This window comes from Salmo salar, chromosome ssa10 (assembly GCF_905237065.1).
Source record: "Salmo salar chromosome ssa10, Ssal_v3.1, whole genome shotgun sequence".
Lineage (NCBI taxonomy): Eukaryota > Metazoa > Chordata > Actinopteri > Salmoniformes > Salmonidae > Salmo > Salmo salar.
This window is the reverse complement of record NC_059451.1, coordinates 27,193,265-27,211,346: the sequence shown is the minus strand read 5'-3', so window position 1 is coordinate 27,211,346 and position 18,082 is coordinate 27,193,265. Positions and strand designations below refer to the sequence as shown.

General features: G+C 39.3%; 1 protein-coding gene across 1 annotated transcript; it reads left to right on the top strand.

Annotated features, from left to right (window-relative positions):
• Positions 1–9,018: 9,018 nt before the first annotated feature.
• Positions 9,019–12,313, top strand: dmrta2 (DMRT-like family A2). Its single transcript, XM_014216633.2, has 2 exons — positions 9,019–10,126; positions 10,445–12,313. Exons 1-2 carry the CDS (start codon positions 9,679–9,681, stop codon positions 11,296–11,298), a joined length of 1,302 nt encoding a protein of 433 aa, XP_014072108.1. The 5' UTR covers positions 9,019–9,678; the 3' UTR covers positions 11,299–12,313.
• Positions 12,314–18,082: the final 5,769 nt, after the last annotated feature.

The following is an 18,082-nucleotide window of genomic DNA, read 5'->3' as shown; positions in this document are numbered from 1 at the left end:
GTGGCTGAATGGAAGCAAGTCCTTGCAGCAATGTTCCAATATCTATAGGAAAGAGTGGAGGCTGTTATATCAGCAAAGGGGGGACTAACTCCATATTAATGGCCATGATTTTGGAATGATATGTTCGACAAGTAGGTGTCCACATACTTTTGGTCATGTCGTGTATCATGGTAGAGACTAGTTTGCTTTTCCTAAAAAAGTAATTTGCCTTATTGTCTTGGTTTAGAGCAATATTTTCCAGACATCTACTGATATTATCTGCCTCAAAGGCAAAAAGCATTTTCTCACTTCCGCGACAAGCTTATAGGCTTATCTCTCCATCTGAAATGGCGTTCTTTTAACAGCAAAAAGCAACGTTTGAGCCGGCACAGTGGGCCCAACAGTAGAGCCCTCCTGTTCACTGAGGACTTTTCCTTTTCTCAAAGAGGCAGGTTTTGGGAATCAGGATTAGTACTCTCAATGCATGCCTCTAATGAAATGTCCAGAATAGATTTTGTTATTTCTGGCATTCTTATTTATTCTTTGGGTGGAGGGTCAGTCATTAACTTGGAACATGCAGTGTGTTTCAGAGCAGGAGAATGTTAATTGGTTAAAACAGGTGGTGAGCAAATAAGAAAATCTAGAAAATCTTTATCTTCTTGTCAGATTGTGTTCATATGACCTCTGTTTAAGTGGAGAGGGAAGAATCTCTCCATCCTGGAGGCGAATTCATCCCTCTGCAACATACCCACCGCTTTCTTGGTTCTCACGCAAGGAATTTGATTGTTTAATGTGTTCATTCAGTCAGACTTCCCCAGGCTGCTGTGTGTGTGCCTGGTGAGACCGAGCAGAGCATGCGTCAGTCGGTCCCCTTCACAACCTGACCTGACACACCCTGTCAGTAACATACTGCTCACAGCGTTTAAATCCTCATTTGAATTATCGAGGATTATACATAGATAGGAAAACTGTTCCTGATATCCTGGCGAAACTAATAACTGTCACTGACAAACTTCCCTCATGCTTTCCCATTTTAAGGTCCCACAACACTGACTTGTTTAAATAGGTAAGATGATCATTTTAAATGTAAGGAGCTTGCTGCGTGTCAGAGGGCACGTCCAGTTACAGAGCTACCTGTTTTGGCCCAGAGTTGACATCATGGTTGTAAAAGTATGGAATCCTGAACAGAGCTTAAGGCAGAGGAGAGGTCACTGGAAGGTCAGGATTTCATTGAACATATACTAGGTGCACTTAATCAAGAGACAGGTGCATAATCCTTGTCAGGCATTCTTCCCCAGGGAACTATGTGGATTGTGCAACTCTCTGGTGTGTGATATTACAGTTTCAATCATTGAATGGTTCACTAATGCACTTGGGCATCTCTTTTGTACAGCAGCAACTAATGATGATGATTCAGTCAGAAATGCCTATTGGATATTATGATATTTCTCTCAACTTGATCCAACTTGTCACCTGATTTTGAAAAATAAATAAATTGAAGGCCAGTATATGTTAACTGTGCCATGCTAAAACAACATTTGACTGTACTAGAATTGCAATTTGTCCTGTTAAAGATTTCTCTTCCAGAGAATTGGTTGTGTATTGATGTCTACACGGTTAATCAAAACCACTTTATCCCTAAATAATTAGTCCGTAAAGGCCTATTTTTACAATATTGTTGAAGTTTGTAGGAGTCATATTCCCCAGGATAACTGTTCTCAAGCATAATGTTGCAGTAAACAGTGGGTGAGGTGAGTGTCAATGAGTTGATCATTCAGAATTGTAAAACTTGCTTTCTTCCAACAATATTTGACTTCACTGTCCCACTTCCATGTATGGATATGATGTTTAGTAGAAATATTGTTTTATGTTGTTGACTGTGTGAGATTTTCCACCATCTCTCTTAGACTGGACCGTACCATAATTATAACAAGGTAAGTGTTGGCCCATGGATATTGGAATGCATGTACAAATCAAGTCAATATGGCTTGACTATTTGGTGATGTCAGCTTGAACTCCCAGGACACCAATTTTTCTTTGGCGTCTTGGTCAACCTTTGGATGTCAGTGTGTCTTAAAGACGGTGGCTGTCACTCAGGGTCTGATCTTGTAATGTCGCCACCGTTAAATCCCACATTTTGAGAATGTGGCAGAGTGACAATGGACTTATTCTCTGGTTTCCTATGACACAGATTCACTGGTGGCAACATCAGGTGGTGACTTTATTCTTCCCTAACAAAAGGGAAGTGTTCAATAATGTTTAACCAGTCTTCCAGGGTCAAGAATGTTGGCCCCTGGTGAGGGAACAGAATTCCTGATGCAAGTGATCTCTCCTTTTGAAGTAAGTTGTGATCCCACAGCATCCTGCTTTTTAAATCCACTCACCAAGTGATGGAGGGATCCCAGACTAAACTAACCTGGAGGGTCACTCAAAGTTTACTTTCTCAGAGATGTTGGCACTCAAAGAAACAGAATCTATGCAGCTTAAACTGTTGGGCACAAAAGGGGGCTCATTTCTCTCTGGGGTTCTTGTTCAATAAGAGGGAGTGTGGTTGGGAGGGGGGGTAGAGCAAGGGAGAGTCTGGATGTGTGCATGGTCGATGGACAGTGAGTAGGGGAGGTGGAAGAGTCAAAAACGTTAATCTGAAAGGACAACTTTTTCCTTATGAATGCATATTAATTGTACCTCCCTTTATAGCGTCAGAAGATATATGATTCATTAGGTTTAACAGCCTTATGATAAGCCTATCATTATTGCCTAATACCCCACCCCTAAAGTCAATATAGATTTGGATGATGCAAATATAAAGGTTGTGGTAGTAAAAGTATTATTTAGTAGAAAAAATAAACGAATGTACACACACTCTCTATGGGTAAAGTAACTATGTAGAACACTAATCAGTGACCTGCATATTTATTTTATATGGTGTATATCTATAGGCTTACAAGTATACTGTACATTGGACCGTTAAATACTGATTACAGTGAGTCCCCCTAGTAATAAAACTCAACTGTTTGTCGATTGAAATTAGGAGGACTTATAGCATATGAAAAATGTATAATTTCTGTTTTTAGGTCTTTCTCGCATTATTGTTGGTCTGTCTTTTATTCAATTTGTAGAAGTAAATAAAGTTCAGAACTTAATTAAACCTCTTGACGCCTACAAAAATAAATGCCTTTTCATAGAATTTTATCCTTTATGTAAATTCAAAAGGAATAAGAACTATTTAGGATAACGCATAGACCATTTTAAATGCAATTGGTCACAAACATTGGCACAGCTACAGTATGTTTTTCATGTAGTTTATAGGGACTGTAGGCCATTTTTATTTATTTCACCTTTATTAAACCAGGTAGGCCAGTTGAGAACAAGTTCTCATTTACGAGTGCGACCTGGCCAAGATGAAGTAAAGCAGTGCGACACAAAACAACAACACCGAGTTACACATGGAATAAACAAACGTACAGTCAATAACAGAATATAAGAAAAACTTTGCAATATGTTCTATTCTTAGGCCGTTTTTATTTTTGATAGAATATAATAATTACAGCCTCCGTAGGCCTACACTTATAAATGATGTCATGTGAACAGCATTTTAATCAACAGCTATTATGAGGCTAATCAGGGCAAACGCGGATGCATTTACGTTTCGCTGCGTGCTTAGAGGAGCAATTAGCATACAAAAATATATATTTTTTTCCATTTATGAAATTGTTTAACTTTTCCTCATTCGTTGCCCTACTTAGTTGTAGCTTTTACGATTTGTTATTTTTCTGGGTTTTTTTTATTCCTCACTAAAAGCATGAGATAGTGAGTTGATATGCAGATTGCGATTTTTATAAACCTATTTCTGAATGCATGAATAGCCAACCACCAAAATAAACTAAAGGCGCATAAAAACCAAGCCAATAGGTTTGTTTCCCCACCCTCACGTAAATTCCATGACAATATAAATGTTGTGTGACATAGCGGTTCAGTTATTACAAGATCTGACACAATTGTGAACTCGTGTCAGTAATTTCAGCTCTTGTAAAAACATAAGGAATAAATATTATCAATGCACACTCACCATCATGCCTATTGGTGATGTTTACTGTTTTGTAATTGTAGTAAATTGGTAATCGATTAAACTCAAATTGACGCTTAATTGACTGTAGTTGTTTTTATTATGGGCCTAACATCCGGCTAAACGTTAGGACTGAGCGAAAAGCTATATAATTCAACAGGCTGGTATTGCAACGACATGGAACATTAATTTATTTAACGAGTCCCAAATCAATTTATATGCAAAAAAAATATACCCCAAATAAATGAAATCTGTTGCTTTCGGATTATCATGCCCTGGAATAAAGCATTAAGCAGAGCTAAAGGGAGTTGAATGGGAGCAGTGGCGTGCGAAGTGAAGCAGAGTAGCCTAATTATTGCTTCATAATTGTGTTATTTTTCTTTTTGAGCACGGTCTTGAGGCGAGCATTCAGGAGGTGACATTTAGGAGGCAAGCCTTTGTACTGAACACTTCAAGTTTAAAAAACAAGGCCAATTGAAGCGGCAGAGCTCAAAGCCCAGCCCATTGTAGGACAACACATTGAGTTTTGATTGGGGACAATGGTGTTTCTCAAATTTCGAGCAAAAACCCATACTCCATCTGTGATCTCAATGAACGCCCATTCATGGGCTATCTTTTCTGTGCCATTCGTTTGCAAAGGAGACAGATGTGGAAGGATAACGTCTGCATTTTAATTGGCTGTGCGGACGTAAGTAACACACACACACATTTAGGCTACTCTAAAACTGTTTAACATTTTAGAATTGGAGGCGTGGAATGACTGTATATTAATAGCTTGATTACTTTTGTTGACGTAGTTATATGCACACTGTTGTCATTATTGTATGGGTGTATATAAGGCTAAGTAGCCTAATACAGTATGACATTATCAAATTAATCTCCTTATGGATAAATTAATTTGAATTTGAATTTGATGATGACCTCTGCCGCGCTGCCTCTTGGGCAGAAGAAACGGCCGGGCTTCAGAGAGTGTGTGCGTGGTGCGTGTACTGCAACTGAAAGGTGGGCAAAAGGTTTGGCAAAAAGACCAATAAAAATTATGTGATGTCGGGGTTATCCCCCATTTAGAAATGCGTGTTCCATCGGTCAAGAGTGGGGAAGAAGGGCTGTCAAGTGTTTTTTTGAGGGACTGCGACCTTCCACTTATTCTCAGAGAAATGTACAGCAATGCCAGTGTCTCTCATTGAGCCCATGGGACTCATTATTTGAAGAGTAATCCATGAGTTATAGGTAGAGTAAGGTAGGCCTAAGTACGACCAAGCGTAGTCAATTTTTACTGGGGTGGCCTGTGAGGTTCGATATAGCTAAACTATTTCAGGGCCTATATTGTGGGTCACAGCAACAAAGGGCAATTTTTATGCAGTTATTTTAAGGTTTTGATCTAAAATGTCTTAAGGGAAATGCCACCATTCGCTTAAACTCAACATCGCCAGAGCCTCATTTGAACTAGAGGTTAACAACCTAATGAGCACTTGGTGAACAGATGAAGCGTGTAAATGCGCAGTGGTTTTTCCACCAAACCCGGTACCGCTTACACTTTGTATAACTGCTACTCTCACCTCGGTCTCGTTTAATAAACTACGCTATTTCAGCGGAAGACCCCAGGAGGCAATCCTGGTTCAGCAGTGCTCAGGCAGGGCGGGAGCAGCGAAAGAGGTCGCTCGAATACTTCACCAGGGTTCTGCGGTAGCAGAAACATGCTGCTACATATGTTGTCAAGCATTCATTTTGTGGCTGTATAAAAAGGTGTAAAAACTCAGTTACCTAGTCTTTCGTAAAGAAATGAAAGCCTCACATGTTTTTTTATGCATAGGCCTAATGAACAGTTCATAGAATGTTGAATTTCTTAAGTGCCCACAGTCACTTATTTGCGCTGGGGCATTTCATTGGAAACCATGAGAGAACCCAGATAAGAATGTTTTATGGTAGTAGGCCTATTGAATTCTTATGAGTAAGATTTTTATTAAACTATTTTAAAGGAAAATGCCACCCCAAAACTATATTTTGGTATTTCTTTCATTAATCCATTGTTGATATAGTCCCAAAAATATTTAGCATGTCAGCAATTAAGTTTTAAAGAGTAGAACTTTAAAAATACAGAAATATAGTCAGTATGATGCAAAATGCATCATACCTAATGTATTTTGTAAGTTATATCTTTAAAACTTGATTGCTGACATGCAAAACATTTTGGGAGTATATCTGCAATGGACTAATGAAATCGCAAAATATAGTTTCTGGGTGGACTCTATCAAGGCTATTATATTTTCAACTTTAACCGATATTGTTAGATGAATGCTTAGTTCCACACAGCCCTCCAAAAGGATTTGTGTGCCTGTGTTAATTAGCATGTTGATGTTTATCGTCAATATATTAATCAACAAATGTGTTCAACATTTACTACAGGTTACAAACTCCACCTTTTTATAAAACATCACATATTAACCCACACCGTGATTTATAGTGAACGCAATGAACCCCTCTTTCATGCGTGTGAGATCACTGCCGACATAATTACTTAATGTAAAAAAAATATGTATTTAATATCTTCTCTATTAGGTAGGCTAATTAAAGGTGCAGATGACAGCTGCATGGGAAACAGGTGTCATTTGCTTACTGTGATTCTGTAGGTAATCAATGAGTGGCAGTTCCGCGTGCTGGGAAACGCAGCGCGCGGAACAGAGTGGGGCATACACCTCCAGTGGAGGCGACCAGAAAAGCCTAGACCAAATGTGGAAAGGTGCTCAGGGTTATAGAGGTACAGGTTATGATGTTTTGGTTTGCTTTTGTGAAGTTACTCATGCAGCCCTATCCAGTCAATATAGCCTAAACCCACATTCATTAAAATACAATTATTGCAGTGTCCCATGTAGGCCTACAACTGAAATGTTTAGCCGACCTGTATTAGTCAATTATGAGGATTATTACTAAAGGTTACTAGAGAGGGGACATGGATAATGTTGGGTTTTCTGCGGTCCATCAATATCACTGTGAAATTACAGAATTGTAGGCCCTATGTTAGTTAATTTGGTGCAAGTAAAACGTAACACTCAACATTGCATGATCCACCAGGATCGAAACATGATGGCCTACAGACCCATTTTCTCTTGATTTATGTGTTTGTTTACCAGTAGTGTTGTGCCACTTAAAATGGTTATTGGAGTCGACTAAATTAATCAATAAAATATTCTTATTGAATTGATCAACTCGAATTGACATTTAATCTCACCCCTTTATATTTTATAATAGATCATTATCGTTAGATATTTGCCTCATTATTTAAATGGTTTGTACAAAGTTAAAATGAAGTTCTGCGGTTGAAAATGTACCCAGTGTAGCATCGGCGAAGTTTCATCCAATTTATCAACCATACCCACATCGTTTACAATTTGATTGTAGGCATAGGTCATCGAGGGCAGAGATCCAAGACACCATCAGGATCCCAAGTTCATCTTGGAGTGACATGAACGATTGCAACATCATCCTCTGGTGTCCATGGCGGGCCAGCAACCTTCAAGTTAGTATCACCTGCAATCTGGTCGTCCAAAAGTACACATTTAATATCTTGGTATGTTGTGATTTTTTTTTTTTAACAATTCAATGTACACTTAGGCTGCAAGTTGAATAATGGTTCATATACAGGCTAAGTTGGAATGTATATGTCATAATTCAATATACAACTATTTCAACATTTGCTAGTAATATAATTGTTAATTTGTGTAAATCACGACTTACTTATTCTCACGTTGGCAGTCAATGCCTTTTTAAATGATTACATCTAAAGAGGAAATAGATTAGGCTAAACCATAAAAACACATGGATTATTAATAGCAAATAAAACAATTAGCTTGATTGCAGGAAAATATAGACGTAGTCTATGAACTAATGTAAGAATTTTGCCTATTGTCTTTTTCTTGGGGTGCTGCATACAGGCTTTGACTACTGTTTGCACTTCACTTGAGGTATTGCCTACTGACAAAAGCCAACGTGACAAGCAGCAATTATTTCAAGATGGTTATTCTCAAAAATAATTCCAAGCAAAAGACCAATCCGTCAAGTACGAGGTTGTTGGATTTTATATTTTCTCACGACCTCAAATGCTGTTACTGTAATTGCAAAACATGCGGTCTTTAAATTTCTGTCTCACTCACAGTAAATTATTTGTTTAGGTTATAGCCTATCAACTCATAAGGTTACTCGTTTTTTACCATTTGATTTATGCACGTTGAAGGTATTTGGTAGCTATGTGCTTGAATTAAAATATTGTACCAAAAAAATTAGAATGGAAGGATAGTTGTTGGCTCACTGTTTGCTGACAACGTAAATAATATGTAGGCTACTTTTCGACATGGTCTTCGATACGTCAATTGTATTCCTAAACTTAACCGCACTGAAACGTTTTTATTATTGTCAGTGCACAATAGTCTACATAAGATAAGTAGCCTATGTATCAACGGGTCCGGCTTGGCTCAATTGAATCGCATAATTAATGTCCATGAGTAGCATTAAAATCGTGTAGTAATGGTGCTATCATTGTACAATAAAAACACGTTAATTACTATTATGATAAAAAGTTATGTATTTTAATTTATCTTACAGACGTTTTTTTCCCAACTCCATGCACAACATTCTACCAGCTCTTGCGCTGCATAAGCTAGTCTATTTGAATCAATATGTAAATGTACTTACCTTGTGCTTTGACGGAATTAAAGGGCAGTGACGTAAGTGAGCCTTTAAACATTGTCTTAATAAAAAAAGCGTAAATGAAAGGATCAATAAAGGAGTTTTATATAGGAAAGACACGTAACGATACATCAAGCAATATAATCAAGTAAAGCAATACAGATCAACTTCAGAAATCAAATTATTCCCTGAATGTCTCGATAATTACATTTAATTTGAGCTTTGGAATCTGTTTCCATAATATTTACCATTTTTATAAATATTACTTGATGCGTAGTTTTCTATTTGCTTTTGAATTCAAGTTGAAAAAATTATGTATTTTAGCTCTTCAGATCCCCTTCAGATTCTAAACACTTGTTATTTGAGAAAGAACTCAGATGGACACAGTTGAAAAAGTGACAGGCCAATCAGATTGCACCTTCCCCCTTTGGCCAATGACAGGCGCCACATTGTTGTCAAATTTGTCTAATGAAAACGTAGGAGTAACAATAGAGAGAGGAGGATCTGTATCTAGTGGCAATCTCTTGAGTAAGTTAGTGTCTCACGCTGGTGCGAGTATAACAACCTCGGCTCCTTTTTGGTGATATTAAGTTAAAACAGGGCACTAATTTCTGCAAGTTTCTTGGATTTCTCCTCGTACATAACACGTTTAAAGTTCGTTTTTCAGTACAGATTGTTGCAGAGTTAATCAACTCTTGACAGGTTGCATGGCGTTTTTATACCTTACTCGCGCAAGTTGACAACCGGTCCTTTATCTTGGTGGGGCTACGTATCGTTATCTTCAATGGACAGAACACCAGTAGATGAACCTACTTTAGAAGTTGTGCAGAGATGTTGACAACTGTTCGACTGGTGTGAACGGTTGAACAATTTACTCCTCAGCATCAATACACGCTGCATCATCACGTTACTTTTTCCAATTGATAGTAGATATTGATCAGCAATAGGACATGGATCTGAGACCAGAGCTCTCCACCGCGCCGTCAGGATCCCAGGTCCACCCTGGAGCCGGAGCGTCTGTCAACATCCCCGTCTCCATGGCCAGTAGCCTCCTGAGGGGTCCAATGCTATATCGCGCAACGGAGAAGTATCCTCGCACCCCGAAGTGTGCCCGCTGCAGGAATCATGGCGTGGTATCTGCGCTGAAGGGCCATAAACGCTATTGCCGCTGGAAGGACTGCATGTGCGCCAAATGCACCCTAATCGCTGAGAGGCAGCGCGTAATGGCCGCACAAGTGGCTCTCCGTCGACAACAAGCTCAGGAGGAGAACGAAGCCCGGGAGCTGCAGCTCCTGTACGGGACAGCAGAAGGGCTAGCTCTGGCGGCCGCCAACGGCATCATACCACCTCGTCAGAATTATGAGGTCTTCGGTTCTGTCAACAACGAAAGTAACTCCGGTAAGTGGATTTATATATTATCCTGCTCAGAGTAGCCTGCTCATAAACACTGATAGGCCGACATAATGATATTGGCACAATGTAGGTCAGATTGTTTTGTGCATAAGCGTGTTTTCCGCAACTTTGAAGAGTAACGTAAAGGACCCTGATGGAGAAATGTTTGACGTGACGCATATTTCAAGATGACAAGTTGGCATTTTAATTTACCGAACTGTCAAGTGACACTGACCATCTTGGTAAAATAATCAAACGGAGCGTATTGGGCTTCTTTGTTATTTGACTGACATCTCATCGTTTTTTGATGTATCTATTTCACAGATTCAAGCATGCAGAAGTTTGAATTGTTTCCGAAGTCCCAAATGTCAGTATCAGTGACCCAGCAGCAGACGGTGGGCAAATCGGTTTCCACTGACAGCGAACCAGGGATCTCATCACCAGACGGGCGTCATGGCTCGGGCTCCGAGAATGGAGACGGAGAGTCGTTCATTAGCTCTCCTGTCTCCAAGGCACTGAAAGACGGAGAGGACACCCCGGGTTCGATTAGCCCCTTAGGATCTGATTCGGGTTCGGAGACCGACAAAGATGATCAAGAACCATCCCCCTCCTCGGCCGCCTCCAGGCAAATGAACCCCATCGACATATTGACCAGAGTGTTCCCCAGCCACAAGCGAAGTGTTCTCGAACTGGTTCTACAGGGCTGCGGGAAAGACGTGGTGCAGGCCATCGAGCAAATTCTCAACAACAGTGGACAAGCCAAGGCCCCGGAGCAGGTATGGACAGCAGAACGCATGCTCCAGAGCGCACAGCCGCCCCTTTCCTCCACTCCAAGGCCCATGTTACCCGGCGCAATGACGCTGAGCAACCGCTCCGCCTTCTCCCCTCTGCAGCCAAATGCGCCACATTTTGGTGCGGATCCCAGCACCTACCCCCTGAGCACCCATCTGGGACTAAACCCCTTGCGGCTGGCCTACTCGGCCCACAGCAGAGGGCTCACCTTCATGACACCCTACTCCACCACGGGGTTGATGCCAACTCTGGGCTTCAGGCCACCAATGGACTACTCATTCAGTGACCTCATACGGGACAGGACACTCTTGCACAAAGACCAAGGGTACACCAATGGCCTGTACGGGCCCCTCGTCAACAATAACCCAGACAAACCGTTAGACTGAGAATGTGCAATGCTTCATTAACTCAGTCGTGTGGGGACTAGGATTCAAGTGGACACATTCAGAGAGGAACAATGTATTTGTAGCCACAAGTGTTGAATGTTATGGAGAGATCAGTAATGTTTGATGCTCCAGTGCTGTACATAATGCTTTGTTTTTAGTCCGTTTACTTGCCCAAAATGGCATCAGAACCCAAGCTCACTTATATAACTTTTTCTCAGAGATAGCCTATTATTCCATGGGCATATACACAATTGTTGCTTTAAGTCCCCCGCCAATCATAGTGTGTAACCTGAAAATATCTCGACAATTAAAGTATTTTGTCTGGAACATTACTAAAGGGGTTGCAATTCCAGAAAAACGGACAGGCAAATTATTCATCACACCATAATGTATGCAGTAGCATAATACTGAAGTGCATATATGGAGCACATCCAAATTATAACTTCGATATGGTTCATGTAAATTGTAGGGTTTTGTGAGATTGAAAAAAAGTGGTGCAACCCAATTTCACTTTTTGAAATATTTGGGTTGTTGTGTTTGGTGAACCTGGTGCAATTCTTACTTAAAAAAAAATATATAGTAAAAAAATAAATCTGGAGGTAACCTTAGTTACTAAGGAATTATGAATTATTGCTCACTTTTTATTTTGTATTTTTATTTTTTTAGGACAGCCAAGCTTTAAAAAAAACGTTCAAGTGGGATCAAGTTATTTCCATAACGTTTAGGTTACTGACGTTGAACATTACAATCGAAAGCTTAATTGTAAAAACGAATTATGTATTGGCATTCCTTTTCTGACTTTTTGTCCAACAGTACATTGTATATTGCATTTGATTATATGAGATTGATTATATTATAATTGACTTTAGCTGTGTACTTTATCCAGCATTTATCAACTACACTACAACACTTCTCTATTTTGTGAAATTGCATTTGTTTGCAGGTCTATTGCTCCACTGTCACAAGCTGTAGTGTCACGTGAAATTACTGGAAATAAATGTTATTTTATACAAAATGATTGCCAATTATTTCTAGACACCACACAAACAATTGACTGATATTATTATTATTCCTATAAGGCTGTTATTTGTAGTAATTATCATATAGTGCTTATACAAGTAATATTTTAACCTTTCCTAACTTTTATGTTTCATAAATGTGTCATGTCTCATCATGCACCCCAAAAATCTGACGGGGCACAAAGTATGTGAGGGTGGTCCGGAGGGGGTCATTTTTATAACACCTGAAAAAGCTTTTTCCTGCAATCTACAACCATAATCATTATGCGTCATTCTATGTAAAAACTTTTTTTCTGCATATCTACAAATACGTCTTGAGCTGTCTGTATACTCCTGACTGTTGGTTCTTTTTAATTTTTTTAAGAAACGAAATATGCATCTCTGCTAAAATCGGGGTAAAGAAATGAGTCTTATTTAGTACTTTTAGTTAGTGCCTGTTTTTCTTACGTCTACCAATCTTGCCAGCGGGCATGCCAGCTAAGATCGTTTGACAAGCCAGCTACTCTAACTTGATTGCTAGCCTGAAATGGCTTCTTCATAGCTAGTTATGAAGTTGGGAGATTGGGAACCTAGCTGGGCTAGCTAAAGCCAACTTCATGAAATTGTTAGGTGGCTAGTAATATTATAGGCAAACAAGATGTGTATATATATATATATGTATCACACACAGTACCAGTCAAAAGTTTGGACACATCTATTTATTCAAGAGTTTTTCTTTATTTGAACTATTTCCTACATTGTAGAATAATAGTAAAAACATCAGAACTATAAAATAACACATGGAATCATGTAGTAACCAAAAAAGTGTGAAATAAATCAAAATATATTTTACATTCAAAGTAGCCACCCTTTGCCTTAATAACAGCTTTGCACATGCTTGGCATTCTCTTAACCAGCTTCACCTGGAAGGCTTTTCCAACAGTCTTGAAGGAGTTCCAGATATGCTGAGCATTTGTTGGCTGCTTTTCCTTCACTCTGAGGTCCAACTCATCCCAAACCATCTTAATTGTGGAGGCTAGGTCATCTGATGCAGCACTCCATCACTCTCTTTGGTCAAATAGCCCTTACACAGCCTGGAAGTGTTTTGGGTCATTACCCTGTTGAAAAACAAATGCGCAAACCAGATGGCATGGTGCATATCTGCAGAATTCTGTGGTAGCCATGCTGGTTAAGTGTGCCTTGAATTCTAAATAAATCACAGACAGTGTCACCAGCAAAGCAACCCCACACCATCACACCACCACCTCCATGCTCCACGGTGGGAACCACAAGTGAGATCATCCATTCACCTACTCTGCGTCTCACAAAGACATGGCGATCGGTACCACAAATCTCAAATTTGCACACATCAGACCAAAAGACAGATTCCCACTGGTCTAATGTCCATTGCTGGTGTTTCTAGGCCCAAGCAAGTCTTCTTATTATTGGGGTCCTTTAGTAGTGAAGCTGGTTGAGAGAATACCAAGAGTGTGCAAAGCTGTCATCAAGGCAAATGGTGGCTACTTTAAAGAATCTCTCATGTAAAATATATTTGGATTTGTTTAACACTTTTTTTCTTACTACATGATTCCATATGTGTTATTACGTAGTTTTGTTGTCTTCACTATTATTCTACATTGTAGAAAAAAAGTAAAAATAAAGAAAAGCCGTGGAATGAGTAGGTGTCAACTTTGGACTGGTACTGTGTATATATTTTTAAAAGAAAAATCTGAAGGGGCACGTGCCCGTGTGGGCATGACGCCTCTGTTTCATGACAATATTTGTATTCCTTTGTATGCATTATTTTTTAACTTATAGTAATCGTATAGACTTTCCAGCTATAGGCCTAGTCGCATACCTTTTGAGAGGGAAAACAGAAACACACTGGGGAAGTAGCAAAGAGCACATTCATTTCAGAATTCAAATTTCACTATTGAAATATGCCGTGGAAACATCATCTCTCTTGCTCGGCAGAATTGAAGTGTTTACTCTCACCTTCCAAATAACAATGTAAACAAAGTCATTGACAGGGTGCCTTCATAATGACAAACGGAAAACGAAACCCAACACTTACTGAGGCCCCTTATTACACATTTCATAAAGTGTATTTGTTGTAATAACTTCAGATCCTTACATAAAATGACCAGCCACAAGGAATGATAATAAATCTGGTTTTAAAATATCGGATTGAGCAATCCTTATAGTATCTGGACAATCAAACTCTGCGCTATGATCGTGCCTTTGATACTATGATTGCCCTTTGGACCAAGTAATTGTCAGTCAGCAGCATACATCACAAGTTCTTAGTAAGGTGATATTCGATAGGAATGGGATAGAGACCATTTGATGGCTTTAATTTAACTGGAAATACATGTTCTCTGTCATTCGATTCATATCTTTAAATTATTATTGTAAAAAAAAAAGTATACTTTGTTTTTCCACATCACACAAACAACACAAAAACCAAACGCCCACTATACAACACCTTCCCGGTGATCAAAAACAAAATAAAATGTTATTTGTTACATGCGCCTTAGACAACCGGTCTACACCGGTTACAGTGAAATGCTTACTTACAAGCCCTTAACCAACAATGCAATTATAAGAATTTTGTCAAACACTTCCTGTTTTTTGTTTACCTTTTATAATATACAAAATCCAACGGTACGTAGCTAGATAGTTCAGTCCTCCAGTTTGAGGGTGAATATGAGGCTTTCCAACTGATGGCTCTACATTTTTTTTGGAGGAGCAATTAGACCTAGATTACAAAACTTTGATATTGAGAACCAATATTTACATTTCCCAACAGACAAAATCGTGGAGATGGATGGGTATACATTCCTATACACAATGAAATGATAGCACATACATTATCCCAAAATGGTATCAGTTTATCACAGGACCACAGCATATGTAATAGGGTTCCAACAGAGATCTGATATTTCTGTGTGCATTGCATGCATTCTGGCAGGAGTGCAACCTGGTCAGAGCATTTTGGATTATTCTGTACATAAACCCGAGACTCCATTTAGTATGATACTTGTTACATTTCGTATGGTATTTATTAATTTGTGGATGTCCATCACCCATTTCGTATGATATGTTCCGAAATACAATTCGTATTATATGTTACAAATTTGCAAAACGTATATGTTGCAAATTCTAGCTAATGTTAGCTAGCCTAGGGCTTAGGGTTAAGTTTAGGAGTTGGGTTAAGGTTAGGGGAAGGGTTAGTGAAAAGGGTTAAGGGTTAGCTAACATGCTAAGTAGTTATAAAGTAGCTGAAAAGTAGTAAATAGTTGAAATGTTGCGAATTAGCTAAATTTCTAATGTTGTCTATTATGGGATTTGAACTCGCAACATTTGGGTTGCTTTATGTTTGGGTTATACACCCACACATCCACCCTGACCAATCACCCTTCAACCGTTTAAGCATAAAGTAACCATCTGTCTTATGTAACCATACCGAACATAACACAGCATACTAAATGGAGTGTCTCGGATTTAGTATATAGTAGTATGAAATGCTCTGAGACCAGGTTGAGGAGTGTAGTAACTCCTATGAATCATCTTAAATTGCAGTAGTTTGTCTTAGGTTTTAGGAGCAAGTATGAACATTTTCACATATCTGTGATCAATGGTTCTCCTCAATTTCTTCCTTTAGATCTGTTTCCCATTTTTCCCGTATACAGTGGCTTGCGAAAGTATTCCCCTTGGCATTTTTCCTATTTTGTTGCCTTACAACCTGGAATTAAAATATATTTTTTTGTTGTTGTATCATTTCATTTACACAACATGCCTACCACTTCGAAGATGCAAAATATTTGTTATTGTGAAACAAACAAGAAATAAGACCAAAAAAAACAGAACTTGAGCGTGCATAACTATTCACCCCCCCAAATTCAATACTTTGTAGAGCCACCTTTTGCAGCAATTACAGCTACAAATATTTTGGAGTATGTCTCTATAAGCTCGGCACATCTAGCCACTGGGATTTTCCCCCATTCTTCAAGGCAAAACTGCTCCAGCTCCTTCAAGTTGGATGGGTTCCGCTGGTGTACAGCAATCTTTAAGTCATACCACAGATTTTCAATTGGATTGAGGTCTGGGCTTTGACTAGGCCATTCCAAGACATTTAAATGTTTCCCATTAAACCACTCGAGTGTTGCTTTAGCAGTATGCTTAGGGTCATTGTCCTGCTGGAAGGTGAACCTCCGTCCCAGTCTCAAATCTCTGGAAGACTGAAATAGCTTTCCCTCAAGAACTTCCCTGTATTTAGCGCCATCCATCATTCCTTCAATTCTGACCAGTTTCCCAGTCCCTGCTGATGAAAAACATCCCCACAGCATGATGCTGCCGCCACCATGCTTCACTGTGGGGATGGTGTTCTCGGGATGATGAGAGGTGTTGGGTTTGCGTCGGACATAGTATTTTCCTTGATGGCCAAAAAGCAACATTTTTGTCTCATCTGACCAGAGTACCTTCTTCCATATGTTTGAGGAGTCTCCCACATGCCTCTTGGCAAACACCAAATGTGTTTGTTTATTTTTTTCTTTAAGCAACAACTTTCTTCTGGCCACTCTTCCGTAAAGCCCAGCTCTGTGGAGTGTATGGCTTAAAGTGGTCCTATGAACAGATACTCCAATCTCTGCTGTGGAGCTTTGCAGATCCTTCAGTGTTATCTTTGGTCTCTTTGTTGCCTCTCTGATTAATGCCCTCCTTGTCTGGTCCGTGAGTTTTGGTGGGCGGCCCTCTCTCGGAAGGTTTGTTGTGGTGCCATATTCTTTCAATTTTTTCATAATGGATTTAATGGTGCTCTGTGGGATGTTCAAAGTTTCAGATATTTTTTATAACCCAACCCTGATCTGTACTTCTTCAAAACTTTGTCCCTGACCTGTTTGGAGAGCTCCTTAGTCTTCATGGTGCCACTTGCATGGTGGTGCCCCTTGCTTAGTTGTGTTGCAGACTCTGGGGCCTTTCAGAACAGGTGTGTATATATACTGAGATCATGTGACAGATTATGTGACACTTAGATTGCACACAGGTGGACTTTATTTAACTAATTATGTGACTTCTGAAGGTAATTGGCTGCACCAGATCTTATTTAGGGGATTCATAGCAATGGGGGTGAATACATATGCACGCACCACTTTTCCATTTTTTTTGTTTTTTTGTTGTTGAAACAAGTCATTTTTTTCATTTCACTTCACCAATTTGGACTATTTTATGTATGTCCATTACATGAAATCCAAATAAAAATCAATTTAAATTGCAGGTTGTAATGCAACAAAATAGAATAACGCCAAGGGGGATGAATACTTTCGCGGCAGTGTAGCCTAGTGGTTAGAGCATTGGACTAGTAACCGAAAGGTTGCAAGATCAAATCCCCGAGCTGACAAGGTACAAATGTGTCATTCTGCCCCTGAACAAGGCAGTTAACCCACCGTTCCTAGGCCGTCATTGAAAATAAGAATTTGTTCTTAACTGACTTGCCTAGTAAAATAAAGGTAAAAATAAGAAAGGCACAGTAGATTCTGCACCATCATGTAGCTTCAATCAACCCTTTCTATAACTTCGCAATCAACTTTGGCGTATCAGCTTCTTTAAGTATTTTTTCTATGCTAGATGCCTTAGATTCATCCAGATTCTGTTGAAGCGATTGAATAAGATTTCTGAGTTGTAAAAAAAGAACTTCAAGAAATCAGCCTTGGATAATCCAAATATTTCTTGTAATTGATTGAAGGACAGTAGACATCCATCATAGTGCACGTTCAAAGTTCATGATG